This window comes from Pogonomyrmex barbatus, unplaced genomic scaffold (genome assembly GCF_055798465.1).
Source record: "Pogonomyrmex barbatus isolate J1 unplaced genomic scaffold, ASM5579846v1 scaffold3, whole genome shotgun sequence".
Taxonomy (NCBI): domain Eukaryota; kingdom Metazoa; phylum Arthropoda; class Insecta; order Hymenoptera; family Formicidae; genus Pogonomyrmex; species Pogonomyrmex barbatus.
The window spans coordinates 12,439,365-12,458,644 of record NW_028297127.1 but is presented as its reverse complement, the minus strand read 5'-3'; the positions used below and the strand labels follow the sequence as shown (position 1 = coordinate 12,458,644).

Below are 19,280 nucleotides of genomic sequence, written 5' to 3'. Positions count from 1 at the left end.
ACGTGACGTATTACAAAGTTGTTACAATTACAAATTATTTTTATAAACAGTCGCACGGAGAAACATCACAGGCTGCAGGAGACTAATAGAATAGAATATATTTATTTTGAAACATACAAACGTGTCGATAAGTAGTTACGTAACACACTGTACTCTCTTTGATTTCCTTCGCACACTGGTCCATTTTTCACGGCGAATAATGCGAGAGTGAACAAAGAACCGCGCGTCGTATGCGCAAAGAGAGAGGAAGCGCATTCGCGTTCACGCGGTAAATCCGCGAGTGTACGTTTTGCCTCGAAAATAAAGCGGGGGCACATCGTAAGATTTTCCCCCGTGAACCACCAGCAGCCGCACGTGCAACACGCACACGTGTTCGTCGTGCACAGCTACCACCGGCTACGACCGCGTGATTCACCGTTGCAAAAGCCCCGTTGTATATACGTGTAATGTCGCTGCTCGCGCATGCGATTTTAGCAAATGTTGCACATTCGCGCGATTCCTGACGATGGCGCATGGGATAACGACAAAGTAACACGGGAGAACGACAAAGAGGACGACCGGCGGAAGGACCGGGCGGAACGCGCTGGTTATAACGCTAAAAGCTGACAGGGACGGGGCGCGCGCGCTGCGTTAATGTCATATATTTTTTATTTCACACCCCGGCGACGAACCGAGAGTACGAGCGGCACGACCGAGCAACGCGGCTTGAATAAATAAATCCGCGGGTCCATTCCGGAATTTTCTTCTTTTTTCCGAGCATCGCCCAAGCATCGCGCGCGCCTGGCACCCGATCGTTTAATACCACCAGCGAAAATGTGTTTTTGTATGAGGTTTGAAATCAGGACGATATTTTAATGTGCCATTGTGTCTTATAATTATATAGCTGGCAATTCGGATATTCTTCTTTTAGACTTTCGTATTACTCGAATCATTTTCAATATCGTTAATCGCATTCTCAAATCCAATTTTTACGTTAATATGAACGTTTCTCCGCGATCTTCTTAGCTCTAGTTGATTTAATCATGTGAAATCACAGGGGAAAATCTCGGCGCAACGAGATTGGTGCGAGGCCTCGCCTGTTTAATGGTTTTTTAAAAGCACCCGTCGACACGGATGGGCTTTCTTCCCTCGCGTCAAAGTGCGCTCAATAATGCGAATGTCTGTCTGTGCAGATATGCAAGCGCACGACAGAGAAAGCTTTTTCCTCAAGTGCAAGTGGTATTAAGATAATGATTATGCCGAGGCTTAAGATTCATCTTCATTATTATGTTTGATTCGTTTTGCCGTAATAGCTTATGCAATCTCTCATATTATCATGTATAATTTACTCTCTCATATTATCATGTATAATTCCACAAAATAATGTAATGATATTACAAGTATTTTAGTTGAAAAAGTTGAATTTTTACATATTTTACAACTTACTTGAAAAATTGCAAACATTTTATAAAAATTGAAATAGAATCATTTTAACACAATAAATATAAATATAAATATAAATGTACATGCAATATTCGATTATTTTAGTCAATTTTATATATCACATGTTTCGAGAAAATTTATTTTAATCTACAAAAACAAAACTCTGACACTTCCAAAATACGACATTTTATATTCAACGATCCAATATAATTCTCAATACCAATATTAATTATCATGTTTATGAATGATGACAGGAGCGATGTATAAATGAACGTTTCGATACGAGGCGAGGCCGATTAATTCTAGATTTCTGACAATCGTCTTTGCCTGCTTTGAATTACGTCAGCGCATTCGTACATTATATGAACCATTATCAATTAATCGATAAAAGTAGTACGCATCGGCATATCGTCGCGTCGGGCTTATCGCCGTGATTTAATCGAATTAATATCCGTGAGCACGTGAGCAGACCGTTAAACATGCGGCATGTGTATATATATACTGGGCTTATATACGCGAATCGGCAGTACAGATGACCGCCATACGCACACAGATACGCCCTCGACGCACACGTCAGGTGCATTCCGCACTCTGAAACATCCCTGCTCTCGAGCGTTCCGATCGTATCTCGTTAAAGGCCATTACAGTCTTATTTGTCCACGCTTGGAGCGCCCATATATTCACGTGTGTATGGCTCTATAGACGTGAAAAGAGGAAGGCAACGCCGAGCGATACTCGCTCGGACTTTGATACTTAATATTAATTATAGCGTTCGCCTCTCTATAGACATCCTCCGCACGTGACCGCATTATGTCATTATTAAACCTGGTGGTGGTCTTCTGGGACGTGCACCATGGTGCACCATCCTGCATACCCGACCGATCTCGCACCTGCGAATGTGCTCCAGTTGCAGTCCACTGGCTGCAAGTAAAAAATGCCCTCCGAGATTCGTATCGATTCTCGGCTCCAACATGGTCGAATTGCATATGCGGCGAACTTGTTAAGGTGTTAACAATATTCCGCATTACAATTCGAACATATCGACAGTTCGGTTTTATACCCAGTTTTGTACGACCGTTCTCGTCGTCGTAAATCTCAATAATCACGGAATTACTTTCAAAATGCATTTTACGTGATTACCCGTAGATTTTAAACGAAAGAAAATAAGACGATTATTTCTAATAACAATTCATCAGAAAATATTTTGAAAGACTTTCAAGTAAGTTTTCGTCTAAGAAAGTATGTCCCCCCTCCCCTCCCTCCCACTGAGTTTTATGGATGTTGTTGAAATTTTGTTTCGAGAGTGGTTAGAAAATTCCTAGATGGAAAGAAATGCGAAAAAAAACTCAAGATTCCTCTCAGTTGCTAATGGAAGAGCTCAGATAATAACACCAGCAATGCGACGGGACGACGTTATTGTCAGAGAAACTTAGCAATAAAGAACGAGAGAGCGGTCACGGCGCGGAGGGGCGCTTTAAATAAAGTTGTAATTGCTTAAACAAAGGGGCGGGATTCTACGCACGCAAAAACTGGCCCCGTTTCGCCGGCAGGATTTGCGGTCGACTATTTTGTCGCGGAGCATTCGTTACGACTAATTCGTTGCGGTCGCACCACCGTCCGACGCCTCTTCCCGACGGAGGGCGGACGTTTCTTTGCCGGCCGACGCCAGGTCGGACGCCGGGCGGAAATTGCAGCGGCAAACTTCATACGTTGCGGAGTGCACTGTGCCGCCGCGCTTGTGTGTGCATACGTATATACGTATATGTACATATGTATGTGTATGCATGCATGCAACTCTGGCCGACTGGTCGACCGCATCCCGTGGGAAGAGGGAGGGGGAGGGGGAGGTCGAAACTGCGCGACCGAATTCTTTCCGCGCCGACCACGCAAACGCGGAATGAAACCGCACACCGCCCGGTTCGTTTGTGCCACCCACCCACGCATACGCACACACACACATACACACACACACACACACACACGCGCGCGCGCGCGCGTATGGATATATATATATATATATATACGTGCACACTTATATGGGCGCAACTGCAAATTGCGGAGATTGAAATTACGCAGCCGATATTCTGTCTGCTTTGCGAATACGCGGCCGGCAAACTCGCATGGACGCTTGTTCCTCGTATTGATGCCAATATTCCGAGCGATAATTCAGTAGCGTATCTAGATACGGATATCATCCGATACTCAGGAGTTATCACATCGGAAATTAGCCGCGCGGTATAAAATCGCGAATACGATCGGCGTGCGGTAATGGGAGAGCGAATAGAATAGAACGGAGTACAATAGAATATTCATTATATCTTCGGGACGGGCGGCCCCTTCGAAGCCCGAGACCGAGAAAGGAAACAATAAAAATTTTACAAAGAAATATACTCGAGAGGTTACATAAATTATATATGGATATCGAAATGGAAAAATCGATCGGGCGGCTATTAATGATACAAGAGGCGCGGATAGGTATAAATATAAAAATATAAAAATAAAATATAAATAATAGGAAACTTAAGAAGTTGAAAGAGTAAAAGAGTTATTCGCAAAAGTAAGTAATCATAAATGCATGAAATCAATTAGAGTACTTGTGCGGCGTTTAATTTCTTCCACAAACAAGGAGGAAGTTCCATTAATTAGACGCAGATAAGAAAAGTCTTTAACATTCTCGTAATAAAATGGCTCAAAATAGGAGATAACGTAAGACACATATCCCTGTCACTGATCCGACTTCTGAACTTGAAGATACAAATAGAATAGACGTCTGAGAAAAAGTTGAGAAGAGGGAGAAAGAGAAAGAGAGAGGGGGAGGGGAAGGGGGAGAAAGAGAGAGAGAGAGGGGGGGAGGGAGATCTGTGAGGAGATGCGGATTTATTCCGTACTGTGAAGTTGCTTAAGGGTATTAAACGGCGCATCCGATAAGTTTCACGGTATTGCTGACAAAAAGTTCTTGAAGACATAATGAGAATAATGGAGAGAAAGAGTAGGAGATAGAGCGGAGTTGAAGTGAAGTTTTGTAAGTTAAGGCAGGAGATATACGTGACGATGAGGTATCTTGAAAAAATGGCGAGCACGAGTGAATTGTGAATAAATCAGCGCTCGTTTTAAACGGATTGTCCTCGTTCGTCGATGCCTTATAATTTCATCCAAGTAAAATCAGATCGGTTAGATTTTTTTTTTTTTAGATTTTTTTCTTTTTCTCGCTTATCTCGCGGCTTTCGCGCGAGACGCGTCACATTGCCTTCGTTCGTTCGGCGCATAAACGCTTTGGGGGACAATGCCTGTATTATTTATACATGAAAGGTGATCGAAGTGGAAATGAGGTCCTATCTCGAGGAGTTGACTCGAGACTGCGGAACATGCGCAACGTTTCCGACAGAGTTCTCGCGCATCAGTTCTGATTTGGAGTAGCGAAGGCACGACACACGCTAACTGAGCCACCAGCCACCACTATTGTCGGTTCGCGTCACGTACAAATGTGTCACAAGTTCAGATCAGAGGTCGCGCGGCTCCGAGATCTCCTGGGTATAGCCGCTGATCCTCTTTACGTATTTGGCCCTTCAACACGTTTCAGCCACTCTCTGTTGGCCGCAATGGCGTAACAATAAATCTCCTGATACTTCGAGTCGGACTAAAACGAAATCCGATGGCCGTGTTTTTACAGTTGGTGATTTTTGACTGCTAAGTAAAACACAGGAAACCTCACGTCGCCAGATCGCAGTATTAAATTGGCGCAAAAAGATTTACCATACCTGTCGCATTTATAAATAAAATTGAAAACAGATGTACATAACTTTGAAAAATAATTTTATTAAAATAGTGTCATTGCTTTTTTCAAAAATAATTTCTATCATTTTAAATGTTCAATTTCGAGTACTATTTGAAGAAAATTTGATAGAAAAAAATGATAAACATCTTGTCAATCTAATAGATTTAATGAAACAACATATCTTTTAAATTCTTTCTATAGCAAGAAATTTTTTTATTTACATTAGTTATATCTATCCGATTTATCGATATATCTGATTTATAAAGAAATGCAATTAATAACAAATAAAGATCTACTTTTATATTACATGATTATACAAATTATCCATAATCTATTGTCATGAAGTAAACAAAATTTTTACAAATTCTTATTTATAATATTAACAATATCCAGTTAACATTCATTCGTTGAACTTTATTTATCCAAATATCATTTTATATCTTCACCTTGTTAACTTGTCAAAAAATATTAAATTGAGACATCACAAGGCGTTTAATAAATTATACGCGATCAACGTTGTGCGATAAATGATCGAAGACCATCACTTTCGTTCACCAGGGGGTTGATTCACCGATCTTTCAGAAATTCTGACAAATCCGGCGGACTGTTCCGCATCGTTGGCTGGTGACGATAGACGAACTTTTGATGTTAATTGCGTGGTCCGTGGTCCTCGTCGCGCCGTCACCGACACGGTGATCAATCCTGCGAGTTTCTTCCTTTAAAGATATTCTTGTTCTTCCTGTTCCTCATCGCCGAGTCATCGCCGTTTGATCGAAAAATGCGAAGTAAAAAAGTAATAAATCCAGTACTAGTTGACATTCTTCTTTCACTTTTCATTACAAGGCTGTGTTATGCCATCGATACAGGCGAAATTTCGTTTATTCTGCTCATACCTGTCATCCTTCATCGTTGCAGGGAAGAAAAAAAGAATCGGGGAAAATGACGAGAAAATAGATGAAGAGGCGCAATGTACTTCGTCTACCAAGCGGGGTATGATGGCTGAAACGCCAGCCATCACTTACGGAACCGGGTAAATTGCTGGAAATGAGGACGTGCACGAGAGAGAAAGAAGGAGCCGGAGTTGTCCGGATCAACAAACAGATTAATCTACGTTAAATCCTGGACGCACTCTGCGCATCTGAGTTAGGGGTGGATGATGACGGCGAAAGGGTTGAACGAGAGAGGCGAGACCGAGGTGGAAAAGGGGGATCGCGCTGGACGTCGGGGAAAAAAAATGCCGTGCGAGGTGGTGGGAATATTCTGCCGGTCAACCATGGCGCCTCTCGCTCGATTCTGCCGCTCTTGTAGACATTTTGTCACCCTCTCGGCGACGTAAAACACGTATACATATTTATGCAGGTTAAACAGGCGTCGTAGCGAGAGAGAGAGAGAGAGAGAGCCCGGCTCTGAGAGGTGTATAGGTTGTTTTCGCGCTAACTTAATTTGCCCTTCATCGAGGATACAAACCCGTTTAAGCCGGGCAGCCCCTACTCGCTCTGTGTCGGGGGTGGTGACTCCATTTCCAGAGGCTGCCGCACGACCGAGAGTGAATTATCGCGCGCTCCGCCGTCCAGGATGGCCGTCATTGTACTTGCACTGCAGATCGAGTCTTCCCGTATCTTTCTTGAAAAAAACACACCGCGTAAAAGGAAAGAATAACATATTTTTGACATATCTCTGACAACTGAAATATTTGTAAATTTGTACTATGAATTTCAGGGCAGAAATTAAAATTTTTTTAAAGTAGGGATCGTAATATTAATAGGTGAATAAGAATTTTAGAATTTCCGACGAAAGGATACTGATGCATTATGTACAGTAACTTAAATCAGCTCGTACAGTTCACTCCACTCCGTTTGCAGAGAGATCGGAGTTACTGATATCTTGTTTGAAAGTTTTCATAAATCCCAGAAAATCTTCGCGGAGAATATTTTTCCGGGACGACATTTTTCTAACGTGGAATGTAATAAGAGAAGTAATGTGCTTGTAAAGATTTTGTATGCATTGAAATTTTGCGGATTAAATAACTTGGAGGTATATGCGTGAGGGTAAATCTGCGAGGTATACAATACGGTATTGTCATCAGGCGCGCGAGTAAGAGACAAATTTTCGAAATTCCTTGGCTCGAGATTCGCGAACGCATCGCCGGCGTGCAATCAATTAAAAGCGATTTTCGGCCGACAGGCGCGATTATGAGGCGATCGATCGCTCGGGACGGCACCGCGCATCGCGCGTAATCACTTAAAATCGCTCGTTACTTAATTACACGGAATCCCTCACAAGCCGTGTAATTAAATCTTGCGGAATCGTGCGGTCGGCGGCTTTTCCCACAGCCGAGCGCAGCCGGCCGGGCGGTTGCGTTCGTAAAATTAAATGACGCGTGCTCGCTGTGCGTGCCGGTGCGCAGAATTCGGGCTGTATATTAAAATGGAATTTCTCGAGAGAGCCGCGGAAAAGAATGACGTTGCAGTTTCGCGGTGCGATCGCGCGCGCGCGCGCGCGAGAGCTTTCCATTCTGCAGGCGCGCGGAGACGCGCACGTGCAATCCCGAAAATATCGAAACAGCCCGCGGGAGATCGAAGAGGGTGCACTCTCATCTGATATTCATGATGAAATCTCTGGGGTGTACCGTTCTTCCGATTAATTAATTTCCGACGACGCTTCTTCGTGATCTACGATCATGCGAAGTGACAACCACGGCGAAAATATTTTCGCGTGGAGGTAATTAAGATGAACGCGTAAATATCAATAGATTGCGTTTTAGCTTCATAATTATATTGTCATAATTATATATGTCGACAATCTTGATCAAAATAAATTGTTTTTCATGCAGCTCTCTCTCTCTCTCTCTCTCTCTCTCTCTCTCTCTCTCTCTCGCGTTCTTATAACTAGTTATTTTCATTTTTTAGTTTCTTCGATGATAGAAAGACAATGAAAGAAATTGCTTTTTCAGTCGATTATTATTATCATATAACGAAGATAGATAATTTTCATTGTCAAAATTGAATGTTCGCTTCGCAATTCATACTACTGTTTTTACGTAATATTACGCATTCAATCCGTTGCAATTAACAGCAACATCCGAATGTTTCCTCTGTTTTTTCACTGAAATTCAAATAAGCGTTGCCTTCCACTCCGCACATTTACTTCGCTCAATTGTTTTTCTCTTCCATTGATTACGATCGAAATGGGAAAATGCTTTCCCTGACAGATTTATTATTGTCATTCAAATTTCATTCGCAGCGTTTACTCGTGCCAATGGAACCGCAACGTAAATTCTTGTCCCAAACAAGTAAATTCTTCGCACTTAACGTTTCGTGCATATTCACTCCCGAAGCGGAAAACATGAAAATGCAGTTTGATTAAATGAGCAGGTGAATGCACTTTTTTCTGCTATTTCTCTCGTAAGGAGAAACATTCGCAAACGTCGTAACGTTCTTTCTGCATTCATTAAATCGTATTATGAATGAATACTCTAAATCGCGATTGCAGCGAATTGGATATTAATGATGAAAGACAGTTTTTTTTTCATGGAATAAAACGTTTAGTTCTTTTTTAGAATACAAATGCTGTTCATACCGACTACAGCATAAAGACACATTAGCATTAAAGTGCATTAATAATACGCTTGCGCAACTGCCGGCGTACTAATGTATCTCGTGAAAAGACTTCAAGAACAGAAAACTTTAATGTCCTCTTTACAGATATAAATGCGATAAATTTTATTGCATCCGGAAAACTGAATGATTACATCCGCAAAAGCAGCGAAACTATTCTCATGCGAGCAAGTATTAATAACGTTGTTAAACGAATGATCAATGTACCATAGACAGGAAACTAGTTCGTATTAAATTTCGATATGATAGTGAAAATTATTAAATCTAGCTAGAATCAGAATGTCGACGGAGTCTGTTATTATTACACAAATGTTTCCTTCGTTTATGTTACAAAATTAATTCTTGTAACGAACTCGTTTAGTCACGTGCAAAATACAAGCCATGCGAACAGCCAAGTATTACGTAAGGTGAAATTTTTTGTATTTCGAGCTGAATTAAATAACGGATATTCAACAATGATAATTAGTATATTGAAAAAGTCCATTGTGCAAAAAAATAACGAATTTCGTTAAATCATACGAAAATTGTTAACTAATAATAAAAATGTATATTTCACGTGCGATTGCCGTAGTTTGGCTATCCGTTAAAATCCAGCAATTATCACGTGTTTCGATTGTAATGAGGATCTACGGGACGATATTAAGGAAAAGCCGCTTAATCCTGTTAATTTCTGTCCGCCACGTATAAACGCCCGGCATCGGTTTCTATCTCGCCTTTGCGTTCGCATAACGATCAGCCGTAGAAATAGCGACTCTCTGCCACGAGTGGTCCATCTAATGCCGCCAATACGAGCAATTTCACGCCAAACAGCCCTCGACTCGATTCGGTTTCGATTGTGTGCTCACGGATTACAAAGCAATTACAACCGGTCCTCGTGCGCCGGACGGAATAAAGAGACGAGCCTTTTCGACATTGCTAACAACATGCAATTAGTCCTTCGACTGACAAACACGCAGAAATTACGGGCCAACGTACGTTTTCTTATTAAAATGGCAAATTGCACGATTTTTCTCGATCAAGACGGTAAAACATAAAACATAAAAAAAAAAAAAATAGTGAGCAAGGATACAAAGGATCTCTACAAATCATACATTTGTGCCGGGAATATATCGCTTCGTAATATGTATGAATAATTATTTCATCTATTAATCCTCGAGCTTTTTGGATCGAAATGTATGCACATACAAATGCATGTAATATAACTAAATATTCAGATAATATATTCCGCAAATTATGAAACTTGTAGCGCAATTCCATATCATTAATAGAATGTTAAAATGTGAAGCAAATATTAATACCGTCCAAAAATCAGTTAAGTCGTAATGATGAATTTTTAACAATATTATTATCCGATGTGTATGGGTTTTTTTCTTTTTAGAAAACCGAAACGCCCTCGGTACCGCTAATTAATGTTACTCCTTCGGTGTAGCGCCTCGGCTAACCGCAGCTTTCCGCCAGTTTATTTATACTGCCGTTGAATATTTTGTAAGACTTACTCCGAATTATTCTCTTAGGGAACGTCCAAGAATTCTCAAGTTCCTTGCTGGAAAAAAGGTCGAAAACCGTGATGATTCATTACGCAGCGGTAGATGAAATTATTTAACCGGATGGAAAAGTCTTGAAAGCGTACTTGCAGGATCAATATTTACGAAAAGAGAAAATTATGTATAACTCAATTATACCAACCTTCAGAAAATCTTAATTGTTTATTTCGAAAACATATCGAAATTGCATTATAATCTTTCTATGGATTTCTTTATTATGTTATTGCGATAAATACAATTTTTTTTATTAAAATATCGAATATTGTTATCGATATTTGTTAATTTATTGATAATTTTAATTACTTTTATTATGATCATATATATCGAAAAAGTATCGAAAAAGTATTTATACTTTTAGTTTGTTAGTTTTAGAAGTGAAAAGTAGCGTGCATAGGGAAGAACCAAAACAAGGACCATTTACGTTCGAAAAGATTAACCTGGTCTTCAAGATTGACTTTTTATTACTTTGGATGTTTCAGAAATGCTAGGGATGTAGCTTAATCTCGTTCTCGCATTTTTTGATTTTGTTCTCTCTCTCGCGGCGCGCTTTTTCAGGATAAAAGTTGCATAAGAGAGACTCCTACGAGTAGGTACGTTAAACGTCTTGACGGCGCGCAAAGTGCTCGGGGTGTGTATATCCTTCGGCATCGGGGGAATCGCGCATGCGACCTTTGCGCTCTGAAAGGACTCTCTTTCTCTCCTCCTCTTCTTTTTGCCACTTTGCTCGCGTGAGAAAAAGGAAAAGCGACGCGGCTGCAAAAAGGGAGAGAAAAGCGTTGCATTGGAGCGTCGCATTGGAAAGAGGAGCCCGTGAAAGATGCGGAAAGATTAACGAGCTGTTGTGGATGCGTTTTACACGCGTCCCTTGTGCATCCCCGGGAGTTCTTAATGCGATTCGCGGCGCCTCGCAAGAAAAGGGAAGCGCGATTTGAATGCAGACCGCTCTGAAGGACGTTTGAATGGCAAAGCGTATGAGAATGACCGAGCTAATCTAAATCCACGATCGTGGATTTTTCGAAGATTCCTCTCGGTACAATAATCTTTCGTCTTTTTTTTTTTTTTTTTTTTTTTTAATGTAATCCTGTGTTATTATTTCTCTTTTATACCCTAGAGAGATATATATACACTGTTACAATTGGCATATTTCTTTTTTAATGAGGATTTGTGTTTTCAACACAACGTCAATCTCCACTCTTCAGTAACATATTATGATGAAGTTTTGACGAAGAATTGTTGTGAGAGCGTATTCATGTGGGAGGTGATGTAAATTATTTTAGAATCAATATGTTCACATCTTCTTTGTCTTATGTTTCCTTTATTTCTAATTATAATGAATATTACAACTTGTCCTAGTTAATATCTTGCATAGGAGAACTTTGTTGCTGTTGATGTAGTCATATGTGGCACCCTAGAGTGTCGCAATGCTGATTGCACACAGTGCGCTGAATTATTATCCAACAAGCCCGAATAATTCACGAAATACCAACGAATGTTTTCAGACGTCTTATGATTTATTAATTTTTACTCCGAACTTGCGGTACAGCTGTCACGCGCATATTACTTTCTTCAATTACGTTAGCGCAATTCACTCGAATTTATTGATAATTCAGTCAAACTTGTAACGGGTATATTAAAATTTTTCCCTTCTCCCGGTGATTATTATTCCGGAAGTTAGACGAAACAAACACAGGACGTTATTATTATTTTTAGTTATTTATTGCAGTCGTTAAAGCCATGTGCTGTCAGCAACGAATATGTATGTCGCATTACAGTCGCGTCTCTGTGTTACATTATACATCAGCGGACATAATTCTGAAAACATCGTGTTCCGCCGCGTGTGTGCTTATAAATATTGCAGCTTGTCGGCACACGTCCGCTGTAGATCTGGAGTGGTGCCTTTGTTCCTGCTCGCGATTAATTATTCACTGACAATCACCGGGACGCGCCGATGCTAATAGACGAGCGGTTATCGGTTATATAGACGAGTCGAGTTACGCGTGCTTCGTGTTGAATTGACGATGATTGCTTAGCGACGTGATGACGATTCGGTAAATATGATTAAAATTACTCGGCTAATTTTTATCCGAATTTATTTCTTTAATCTCTTACAAAGAAAAATCATTTTTGATCTCGCTAAACGTACATCTCGTTTAATTACGAGGTGTGTTGTAGTGTAATTACTTTAACTATGTTGATTCTGAGTCATATATATTTTTTACTTTTATACACACACACACACACACACACACACACACACACACACACACACACACCGCGCGCGTGTGTGTTTTACTTATATAAGTAAAAAAATATATATATTTATATTATGTTTTCGCTATAATTTATATTGATTCCTAAGGGGTTAATCCTGGAATAAAGGTTTTTCTCTCGATCGTGTGATTCCTTACAGATAAAATATCTATGTTGTATCAGAAAGATCTGCACGAGATGTAAACGCACGTTCCTCGCTTAATATTCTTCTTTCTGCTTTTTTTTTTTTTTTTTTTGAAAGCCATGGTTGAATTTCACGGATGGTGAAATGAATGTTGCACCTCTTTCGTACGAAGCGCGATTGTTATGAGAAATTAAAAAAAAGCAAATCGATACGTGCATCTACCTATATATATATATATGTATGTATATATTGCACGTACTTGTATATATTGCGACAGTTTTTCATCGCAGAAGCGTGTTATATTGGTGACTCAACTCATCCTGTACTCCAGTCTCCGATATTTTGCGCTTTCATCCCGCGGTCTTGTTTATTTATTATTTTTTTTTTTTTCACATGTTCGCGCGAAACATCAAGGCTTTGCGCCCATAATCGCTATCGCGACCGCGTAACTCTTTTTCTCAACAAACTTTTCTTACGTCCGGGATTTCTACCGTCAACGTCAAACGTGCGTTCACATTTCTGTGCGTTAGACGCACAATAAGAGCAAACATTAGGAACGGATAAATATTAAATTTTAGAAATTCGAAATAAAGATTAAAACATAACGCACAATGGACAATATAACTATGCACTGTATCCGTTGTGCGTTTAATCTTTATTCCGAATTTTTATTTAAAAAATTTAATATTTATTCTTGATTTCCTCCATTGCGCGCAGAACTTAATGCATAATTGCGCAAAGCATTATCCCTCGCAATCAGCTGATATTCATGCTGGGCTTTGCTTGCGCGCTTATGCTGCTCGCGTACCGATTTAATCCCAGGTTTTCCAACTTTTATGCAGCTCGCCGCGTTTCCGCAGTTCGCAAATCTTTAAAAATACCCGCGGATATTTTAGCGTCACGTCGGAAGAGCCACATTATCGATGGCAAAATCGGTATTTCTGTCCGCTTTACGATCGATATTCCCGTTATTATCCCGTGGTTCGCGATGAATAAAAAGGCGAGCATTCGTATTTTTTTTCCCCGATGCACGGACGCGCGTTGTCGAGAGGCACGACGATATCACCTTCCGCGAATGCGATTTTCGCGGAAATTTCCAACGTATTATTTATGTCCGATGTGCGCATGGGTATTATCCGATATTCGACAGCTCGTTTCATCCTTGACGTTCGATTCGCATTTGAATGCGGCGGCTTGCATGTAACGTCGCAGCGGCAATAAACTTTATCTCGATTAAACGTCAATATTGCATGGTCGATACCGATGTGCGCAACACACGCACATTCAAAGTATATTTTGGATTATATATACCGTGATTAAACTTGAATATTGTTAACATATCAGTCGACGACACGGTGACGGCCGTTCGCATCTCCGCGAACATTTTTCACGTTTTATATTTTTCATAAGGCTTTCGTGTGGCACGGCCACGTGTAATTGGCGATCGACCGACATCGCTTGCATTTAAAAGAAAAATAATTCGCAGTCTCCCCCATCAGATATCGTGTCCTACGCACGCGATGAAATTTAAGTCGCTTAATTAATCGTTCCCCCCCCCCCCCCCGTATAATTTGAACGAATGTAATCGATACCTCGACACGCAAAGGATGATGAAACAAAACTAACGAGTCGTGTTTTCATCGATACGTCGTCCTTCGCTCCAGCTTCTTTTTGTCTTCATATCGGATTAATTCTGACTAATAATCATGAGAGTATCGAATACGCGCTCGGATTGTCTGTGTTGATATTATTAATTTTCCGTATCTCTCCGTATTCTATCGTGCCGCGTACGTGCCGCGTAATAAAATAGCGCCGGTGATACGAGCGAGCTGATCGGTCGTTATTTAATTAATACGGTTTTAATTCGCCGTGCTTATTTAATACGGTTTTAATTAAGTGTCGCCGACGATTTATCCGCGGACTTTATTTGTGCCGGAAACGTTCATTCGTCTATTAGGATTTATTTATTTAGCGAAACGTAGATCAGCGTCGAGATAAATAACGCGAGGAATACAGGGGAAGACAGGAAAGAGCGCTGCCGTGTTTTTTAGATCCTTCGGCGTCGGTCTGTCTGGCGGGCGGAACCGCTGTTTTTCCCTCTCGCGTTCTCGAATATCGGTCGTGCGAGCAAAGCAAATTTGCGGCGCCACCGAAACTTTTTTTCCCATCCCCTCTCGACGGCGCGTTTGAAGGTTGGCGTCGATCGGGGTCGCGCGCGAGTCCGACCTGGCATTGCAAACGAAATTAAAATAAAATAACGAATCGAGCACGCGGCAGACGGCCGCGGGTTTGTGTTCGTGCCAAGCCCTTTCGAAAGTCCGCCGAATTAGGGAATCTCTGTCAAATCGATGGAAATGTGCCTTGAAACGAGAGACGATGCTATGTTCAATGATACACCAACTTTAAAACGACACACATTCTCTCTCCTTTTTGTTCTTCCTTTTTTTTTCGTCCTTTCCTTTTTTTTTTTTTTCGTCTTTCGTCTAATCCGAGTTTATAGGACACGTATATCCTTCACAAATTTTTGCAGAAGTTAAGGAAATAAGTAAAACAATTTGCGTTGTTATATTTGTTAACTGCTAACATTAAAACGCAAGTAATGCTTTAGCAAAAAATACAGAGATGGAATAATATTACTAGAAGTATGTTATTAAAATGAAATGCATTTTCTGTGTACACAGAATATATTTCATAAACTACGTATTTTAACGTCATATTACGTCTGTTTCTATCGCCTACCTTAATTTTTGAAAAATGAATTTATTAGACCGCGCGCACGCGGGCGGGCGTGCTCTATTTCCGCAAAAATGAGATGTATTCTGCAACGTGAGCAAAGTTAGTTACTTGCGTTCGGAGTTGTAGTACATTATACCTGACATATTACAAGAATTTATGATAAATCTTTTTCAACGTGGCTCTATCGTTTCCTTTGTAGTCTTTTTATGCAAAAGTGTACCCCGTACTTTAATATCTTTTATGCCCGTTCCTCGATTACGGAGAGAAAAAAAAAAACGTAATTAATTAAATCCGATAAATTAATCAAACTGTAAGATCGGAATGAAAGCTTGAAAATATATTATACTCTTTCCAGTAATTTCTTTTTCCATCGTGACACAACTTCTTCCGGCACGATCGAATCGCGCGTATTGTAATACTACGCTCTCGTGTCGGCGAAAAATAATACCTCGATGGCGCGCGCCCAGGATGATTTCAATTCGCCTCTCCCGATCCTCTTTCCGACGCCGCGGTAATTTGTCCGTATCTATTTGACTTTACTCAAGACTGCAGTCGTAATTATTATTGCAGATAGAAAGCACTGCAATTTCGGTCCAAGTGTATTTGCACGGCGCGCGAAGTACAGCTCGTCGCCTCGGCGTACAAACACAATTAACAGCGAAGCGTGTGCGCCGCGCGAAGCGCCAAGCCTCGAATTTACTTTACGAGACCTGTTGCGGGGGATCCTTGAGTTTTGCCTTATTCTCACCGACATTTTCACCCGGAACCATGTCGCTTTTATCAGTCTTTTCGTCCGCCTCTTTGTCACACCGATAACAGCCGACGGTACTACCGTGACGATTGTGCAGCACGCTCGCAATTAAACTTCACTACGACGAGGAATCTCCATTGATCGTGCATTGACGTGACATATTACAATTATAATACGAATCATAGGAAGCCCGAGTAACATAGAATTCTGGGTGATTATTAGTGAGTTAAGAAACTAATTTGTTAGTTTCTTTTTTCCTATCCTTGATGTAAAAGTGAGGAAAAAAATTTTGCAGCTTTTAAGTTTGTCTTTTCACAGTTCGAACCGATGTTCGAAATTTAACTCGATATTGAAAGATAATTTGTAATCAATAAAGATGTGTGTACTGTAGGTGTTATATTTTTATTTGAAATTTTAATATATTGTGTAGGAGAGAACGTCATATAACGTAACGGCATTATCAAACGGAAAATGCTATTTTTCTTCCGCATTTGTAAATACTGTTGCAATGCCCGGCGAATCGTATGGGCTGCATACGCGCGCTGTTAATTTTGCAAAGTTATTTCCGCGAGCCGCGTACGACGCGGCAGCGCGTTTTATTAATCATCTCCGCGCCGGTGAAAAATTGAATTTTTAACGCTGCAATCCGACAAAAAGCGTACGTTGCAATCCTGAAATTTTTATATAACCCTGGCAAAGCGACAATGCGCCCGCATCGCATTTTGCCCAACGAGTATAAAATTGATATGTTTATTTTTGATTAATTGTTTGCATTAGAGTTCTCCATTCAACAATTTAATTTTTGCCGCCACGACAATTTTACTTTTTGGGAGAATTATACATATTTTCTAAACCTCTGTAAAAAGTGTAAATCTTTCAAACAATTTTCTTTAATGTAGATTCTAAATGATTAACACTTTGCAAATTTGTAATTATAAAAAAGATTATTGTGCTATCTTCTGAAGTAAGTAAATTATACGTGTACGTTAAGTAGAGTGAATTTAATTGAATTTTCGGAATAAAACGATGAAAGAGGTTTAATTTCTTATCTGGTATTTCTAGAATGGATTTCCAATTAATATTTCAATGGACTATAATTAGTTTGCATTAGCTTCATAATTATATTAGAGCTTTGTAATTTAAAATGATTAATCATATTTAGATATTAAACCTGCTAAATTTAGTTCATCTGAGAACACTCGAAGCGACGGAGAAATAATTAACGTTGGCTAACGAGACGCGATTAATGCTCGCGAGTATATACAAGTCTGCGTGCATCGTCGCATCGAAGTCAGTACCGTCGCGTCTGCCGTCATTCGATTAGCGCTAAATACAATTTATCGGCAAACTTAAAAGGTGAAAACTGAAGATCGTAGCTTAGCACGGACCGAGTTAAATGAGTTTGCGAAGTTGCGAATTAAATAACAACTTTAACGAGGTTGCAGGCTGCCTTAATGCCCGACTAAACCGTGCTTATATCCTGCCTTTACCCTCTGTCTGTACTTAAGCGTTGACTGAAAAAAAAAAAAAAAATACAAACCTTTTGTTTTTTCGCAAGAAATAACGAAATAAACTTTAGAGATTTAGCTAAGCAGCAAAAATGAAAAAATAGTGAGATATAGTCTCACTATTTAGTCGCTATAGTCGTATATATTTTTAATAATCATATTATACATATATGAAATTGTGTAGAATACGTGAGGTGTTTAATTTGTTGCTATATTATTACTTACAGTCTGCCATGGAATTCAGCAATTTGAAGAAACCCCACAATACACCGAGGTCAATCCTAACCAAGATGCAAAGCTGATTTGCCGGGTCCTCGGGAAGAGAGGGCAATGCATTTGGCAAAAGGATCAGAAGGTTTGCTCTTCTTTTTTATTTTTAAATTTTCAGTTTGCTAATTTAAAAATGGAATTTTATCTAGAATATGATTGTACGAAACGAGATTTTCTCAGTTTTTTGGTAATCTCTGTATTTTATATTTTTTTTATATTTGTCAAAAAATTACTCTACTGTAAATATTTTAGAATCATTTTGCTAAGATAAGATGTTGTTGATTATTTACCAAAATTATAAAAATAGCTATTTTCGAGCGATTTATTTTATTATTACTATTTGAAAGTTTAGACACTTGTATCGATTAAAATATTTGTGTAAAAATTTTATTTTTTTATTTTTTTTCTCTTGTCTTACGTACATAAACAAACTTGTTTTATCTGTAAGCAAGCTGTGGAGGAGAGAACGAATTCGAATTGATCGAATGCGACACATATTGTCGAGCGTAAATGCAAAGACGAAATTGTTCTCTCAAAACGACCCGAAGTTCCGAGGTACAAGCGCAGCGTTACATAGTAACGTGCGATTGCGAAAATTGAAAAACACAGCGAACAACAGAAGGAGCTGCAACTTGTGTGTGGTGTATCGTAACTCAGAGCATTTCATTGCTCCCTCTCCGCCTCTCGAAACCCGTGGCGATCGACTTTTCCTCGTTCGCCGTAAACTTCCAGATAAGTTTGTTCTGGCCGGAAGTGGACGTTACAACGACGCACAACGATAAACGTCTGTTCGTTGTTGATCTAAAGAGGAAAGGAAACCTGGCCGCTTCAAACTTCTCCGCGGAAACTCCGCGCCATTGTTCGTTGACTAAGTTCTAACTAGGCACCGTAGATTATTTTCGTATATCGTACTGTTTGCTGTTTTCATCGTTTATATTCTTACATAATAGTATCTTCATAGTTATTCGGTCGATCAGATAGTAAAGTATTAATATAAAAAAATATCGTCTATAATAAGACATACAATATACAAATAAAATTAATTTATAATTTGTAAGACATACTTTAATTCGATATTGCAATGATTTTTTTCAATTAAAAAGGTGAAAAGAATATATATTAAATTTATTAATAATTTTACTCGCTATTTCCACAATTTTTAAAAAATAACTATTAAATAACTATAAATAACTATTAATTTCTTATTTTATATATATATATATATATATATATATATATATATGAAAATGATGTCGTTCCAT

General features: G+C 39.6%; 1 protein-coding gene across 7 annotated transcripts in view; it reads left to right on the top strand.

Annotated features, from left to right (window-relative positions):
• Positions 1-19,280, top strand: part of LOC105422499 (kin of IRRE-like protein 3) — a 151,970-nt gene that overhangs the window by 95,623 nt on the left and 37,067 nt on the right. For all 7 annotated transcript variants that reach the window (XM_089079578.1, XM_089079582.1, XM_089079584.1 and 4 more), the window contains exon 2: positions 17,976-18,103. In XM_089079578.1, coding sequence (XP_088935704.1) covers positions 17,976-18,103 — 128 coding nt within the window. The remainder of the gene's footprint in view (positions 1-17,975; positions 18,104-19,280) is intronic.